This window comes from Mytilus californianus, unplaced genomic scaffold (assembly GCF_021869535.1).
Source record: "Mytilus californianus isolate M0D057914Y unplaced genomic scaffold, xbMytCali1.0.p SCAF_4, whole genome shotgun sequence".
In the NCBI taxonomy this organism is placed as follows: domain Eukaryota; kingdom Metazoa; phylum Mollusca; class Bivalvia; order Mytilida; family Mytilidae; genus Mytilus; species Mytilus californianus.
The window spans coordinates 112,001,566-112,007,565 of record NW_026262690.1 but is presented as its reverse complement, the minus strand read 5'-3'; the positions used below and the strand labels follow the sequence as shown (position 1 = coordinate 112,007,565).

The 6,000-nt window shown below is 29.9% G+C and overlaps 1 protein-coding gene across 1 annotated transcript in view; it reads right to left on the bottom strand.

Annotated features, from left to right (window-relative positions):
* Positions 1 to 3,616: 3,616 nt before the first annotated feature.
* Positions 3,617 to 6,000, bottom strand: part of LOC127739159 (dnaJ homolog subfamily C member 4-like) — a 97,824-nt gene continuing 95,440 nt past the window's right edge. The window contains exon 6 of the mRNA XM_052250754.1: positions 3,617 to 3,698. Coding sequence (XP_052106714.1) covers positions 3,623 to 3,698 — 76 coding nt within the window. The 3' untranslated portion in view covers positions 3,617 to 3,622. The remainder of the gene's footprint in view (positions 3,699 to 6,000) is intronic.

Here is a 6,000-nt window from a genome sequence, read left to right as displayed (position 1 = left end):
AAATATACATCACAGATATACAACACAACTGACTTAAAGTTTCAAACGAACATACAAATAAATCTAAGAAAGACCGCCGAGAAAAATGTTTTTGTAGTACATAGTAAATTTAACAAAGATGCCAACAAAAAATGTTTTAATAGTTGATAGTACATACAATATATATACTATACACTTTCGCAGTAAGGTACAAATTAATTAAAATATAAATACAAGGAAAAACAAAATAAAAACTACCTATGTCCGAATCACACTCAAATTAAAATGTTCCAGAGTGCAAATACTGGTTCAGAATTGCATTACTCAAAAAATTCATAGGAGAAACAACTTCTGGAAAAAATTGTTTTGTGTATTTTTTATAAAACGTTTTTATCAAGATACTATTTGGTAACTATATATCATGTTGTAAACTTCATTTTAGCAAGGAATCTTTTGCAAATGAAGAAGGAAAAAAATGGGGGCAGTCTAGTATTCACTTTACTTTTTTTAATCACTGCCATATGTTTATGCATCTGTCTATACATACAGATCTCTGAATGATTAGGTGTCCATATGTATGGTATGAATAGCCTGTGTATAAACACTCTCTGATGCCTTATTACCTAATCATTATTTAAAAGTTTACACCAACCCTGCCTTCATTGCAGAAATAGTATTATTTGTCTAGCATTTATAGATGTGTTTGACCTACAAGACACCTTTATGTAAAGGTGATATTATTCAACTCTATTAAAAACAGACAAATCAAGGTAACAAGCAAAAACTGTGGTAAACCCCTGAGCTCCAAAAACTGCGGATAAGACAACCAAATAGGTTTCTAAGATATAAAACTGAAGGCAAATGATTTGAGACACTGATACATCACATCGGTAAACCAAGTTATGGCAGTGATTGAAAAACTTATGTCGTGTAGATTTCAGTCGTTCTTTCTCACAAAAACAGCATAAATCAATATTATAGTTTTATTCCCAGGTTTCAATACAATTTCCACATTCCGATACTTCATAGTAATTTGTTAACAATTCATTCTTCTGAAAATAAGATGTTTACCAACAAGATTGATAAACACCTCAAAAATTAACAACAAAAGTTCAAATTAACAAACATGTTATATCTTGATAAAAGTAGACATCAAAGCTTCTGGGATCATATACCAGAAATTCCCTGATGACATTATTCTGATCACAGTCACAAATATGTTTTGGATACCTGAAAATAGATGAAATAAAGCAAATTATTATCATTATCGAATTGTTTTGATTTGTTCTTCTTTCATCGAGTATTTTATAATTTAAAAAAAACTGAAAGAAGTTATCAATTTATGTATATTAACTTGAATATGTAAATTCATACTTTAATTTTCATAAACTATGTATCCTACTGTTTTTTTATATCTCTGAAAAAAGACTCCTTAGGGTTCTTCCATAAAAAACATACATGGGACCTAGGGAACTAAGGGTGGGTATTAAAGTTATTTTGAACTGTGAAAATGTAAAGAGAAATTCTCTAATGGCATCTATAGCTGGTTTCTTCATTTTTAAAATGCCTTCCCTGGGTACCATGTTTGTTTTAATGGAACAGCCCTTAAATCTAACATCTCCAATAATGTTTATTTCTAAAACTGAAAATCTTTTACATAACAAGGACTTTGAAATTAATAGAATTTTTTTTTCAGTAATTAGCTTAATAGTTACGGTTGCCAAATGTCATACAGGACCAATCTCCAAAACCTTGACTTAACATATGTGTGATATTTCAGAGAATAAGGTGAACTTGTATCTGAAAAATTTATAAGCCATAGGATATTTCCCTAAAAATAATGTCATTACATTTAATTGAAGTGTAAATAGGACATACTATAAATTCAGGAATTTTTTATGATGTTTTTATCAATGCAAAAATTGTGAGAGGATAGGGAACTTAAAAAAAGGGCATTTTTATTTGATAGCATTCTGTTGATGCAGCATTTCTTGATATCACAATAACTAATCTTTCATTGTTGTCAATTTTTCAACAATCAGCAAAATAAATGCATCCAATAGTTTCTGACTTTTTCAGAAATCTTAATATTAAAAAAACATGTATATGAGGTTAACTACCATAAGTATTTTTTTTTTTCTTTTTTAATGAAAGTTCTTGCTAATTTTTCTAACTGTCAGTATGAGATAGAGAATATATCTTTTTTAAATTGATTGTTAAATCATCAATTTCATTCTTAATTTAGAATTCTACACGAGTTGATTCCCTTTAAAGATACTGTATCCCTGCAATGGAAAGTGATCAGTGATGTAAATAGTAAATAGTAATGCATTACATTACTGTAATATATAAAAGTTTCGAGTTCTATACTTCATTTTGATTTTTTCAAGTTTGTTAGAAATACAATGATCATATTTTCACAAAACAAAAATTATCTGTACCTTTACATTGAATAAGAACTTCTAATGCAATTCATATGTTGCACATCATCATACCTAATAGCTTTATTCGTCAAATTGTTCTATCATATGATTTATGCATGAAAAAGTTAAAAGCTATGACTATTTAAGTAAAATGTTTTTTTTCTAAAATTTTGAAAATTCAAAAAAGTTTTAAAGACTGTAGAAGAGGCAATTTGAATTCTTGTTCTGAAAACGGCAAAACGGCTTAGTTGGTATATATCCGAAATTTAAGATCACCAACAAATGCATGAAAACTATAAAGACAGATGCTGTGATAAATTTTCTAAATAGTATTTGCATATCTCAATAATCGATATGTTTGCTTTTTAAACCCAGTTTTCTAATTATTTTTGGATATGTACTTACATTGTAACACTTCCTCATCTGTTGTGATATCCTGAATTTTACTGTAACTTCATGACTCAAAATGATATTTTTTTAGGTTCAAGCATTTTCTCTACTTTGAGACTGACTGAACGAACAATTTAAAATTTAAAAAGAGGAAGGGAGAAATTAGTTGTACAAGACTCTGCAGTTCCCGTGACACTAGATTCACTGATTGTTATGCCAACGACAGGTAAAGGTCATTTGGCAAGTCCTATTCAATATGAATTCATAAATGTGAACCAGGATGAAAGGATTTTGAAAAGCAAAATTGAACATATGAATGGTTATCTGTGCGACTGATATTCTATAACTGTCAACCAAATAATGTTACACTGACTAGGAAATGGCCAACTTTATCACCAAGAACCATTCCTTTAAAATGAATAAAGTGTAATCTGAACATGATTCGTAACTGTAATATACATTAAAATATACTCACAGAAAATTACCCAAAATGTTCTATAAAAAATGAAAACATCACATTATAAATTTTATGCGTCCGAAGCGCTTTTCTGGATTTACGGTCATCAGGAACGCTCAAAACCGAATATTTGAAAGCCAAGGATGTATAAAACCGAAACAGTTAAAGAGCTATATAATCAAAAAGGACCTAAAATAATAGCCAAATCCTTCTAAGGCCAACTTTGCCTGAGGGATTTGAAACCTTAGTTTCTTTATAATTTCTGTAAATAATTTTTATCTTTCAGGTAAAAGAAGAGAGTCTAAATGCCACTTATCAAGTCTAAACAATACAATACAGAGGTGTGTCATAACAGTACCTATTTAAGTCACTGTCAGCTTTTCCCTTTACTTTCATTTGTAATGGATTTATTTCCCCTGTGTACTTCTATTTCCTGTGTTTTATTATATCTGAAAAAAATTAAAACAGGATCCAGTTAAAATTCAATCTTAAAAATACTGTTTAAAATCATAACTTTGTAAATTGTTTAGGAAGATGGCTAATATAGCAAATGTACTTGTCATAAATATATATGTATTCAAATTTTGCTATTCCTTACATTTTGTTCCCGATATTGTGATTTTACACCACATTCTCAGATAAGGGTAGGGTTAAACACACAAACATTTTTAGTGCAGCCACGTTTTTCTAATGCTTGTTCATAGCCAGGAGTCTGTTATTCAGTGGTTGACATGGGTTACTATTTGTTATAATTGTTTAACATTTATGTTGTAGTATGAATATGAGCGTTTGTATTCTCTTTTGAATTGTCGCATTTTAGTCACCCCTAAGCCTTTTATCATTTTTATAATCCTGTTTTTTTTTTTGTATTTCTTCCCAATTCCCACTTTTTTCCTTCTTTCTACCTACATCACACTTTTTTACTCCCAATATACCCCACAACCCCACTTTATTTTACACCCTACATGTACCATCTTTTTATACTCCTTCCCCCCCACCCACCTCACATCCCAAAAGTGTATCATCCCCCTCAAAGCAACATCAAAGTACTTAATCTTTTGATATAAAAATGTGCAATAACTTAGAATACTGATATAGAAATCAGCAAATTCTAAAATCTAAGTTCTACTTTGATAAACTAGTATTTTGTAGTAGCTGTTTCGTTAATGTTTACCTCACATTTAAATTGATTTCTACCAACTGCAATTATACCTACACCCCTATTACAAAGTTAAAACTGAAACCAAACAACAGCATAAGACCAAGAAAAATCTTCCGATATGAGAAGACTATCTGAATAATTGTTCGGTTGATATTTTCTGTGACTAAGATCGGAACCGACGTATATCCATTGGAGATGGTGCACCGTGTGTATACCTGAAAAAATAAACAAAATAGGTTTTAAAGAAATCCTGCTTACATTTTATAATTCCAATGTTATTATGATAAGTTTTATTTCATTGGTGAGTGTCATTACAACAAAAAAGGTTTTTACATGCATGGCATCACAGGCGAAACAGTTATGTAAGTTTCCACGACATACTTGATTAGGGCATAACTTTCTGTGCATTTCAATGGAATTATAAGTAATGAAGATTATCTTTACAGAGTGTATTGATCTGTAAACTCTGTTTTTTACTCACAATTTAAAAAAAAATCCTTCAAGAATTTATCTAGTTTGTGACTGAGTCGGCTAAGTTTACACATCAAATGAATCCTTTAAAATAATATTTATTACAATGTTAAATTCCTGAGTAACAGAATTCTTTTTTAACATTATACAAATATATAAAACGTATGTGTAGGAGTGCCATGTTCTCTGGTTGTACTGTCAACATACATGTGTTCCCCTAGAAACTTTACAGTGGGAAAATATTATAGAATATTTCTTCCATTAGGAACTAATGATATAAAGGAACTTCTATTTTATGATAGTATATCTTCCAGGAAATATTCCTGTGTGTTCATCCCGTGTTTAAATACTAGTGATTTTGGACTAACTTTATTATTAATGGTTATAAGTTAAACTGCAATGACGGAGATATACATATAAAATCATGCCAGTACAGAAGTACTGGGTTCTGTTTAGAGGACTGATCTTTTAGCAGCCAGACTAATACAGTATTAGCAAAAAACACTTGATACACTAGTATTATATAGAGAACAAGGATTTAAAGTAAAACATTATAATCACACTTCTAATTCAATAATAATTATTTGAATTTGGTTAAAAACATTGAAAACAATGGAAATGGAACAAAGGTGGTGAAGATTTATAAGCAATATAAATACGAAAGTCAACAAATAGAATTACTGACGTCTACCATTTACTCAGTATCGTTCTCTTTCATTTTCATCTTTATAGACCTCTGTCCACCAGCTAAATAATTTTCATAAGTCTGTTTTCTATCAGGTGTACGGGAGGGTTGGTCGCAAACAAACATATTTAAACCTGCAATATTCTATATATTTTGTGTAATGTATTGGAACTAAGAAAAATCCATAAAATCAGTCAACTCATATTACTAAAAAGTAAAATAACAAAAATTCCGAACTCCAAGGAAAATTCAAAACGGAAAGTCCCTTATCAAATGGCAAAATCAAAAGCTCAAACACATCAAACGAATGGAAAACAACTGTCATATTCCTGATTTGGTACAGGCATTTCCTTATGTAGAAACATACGTGAGCTTTCAAAGGTAGACTTGTATCTACAGCAATCTAAAAATAATATAAGCAAAAATATTTAGT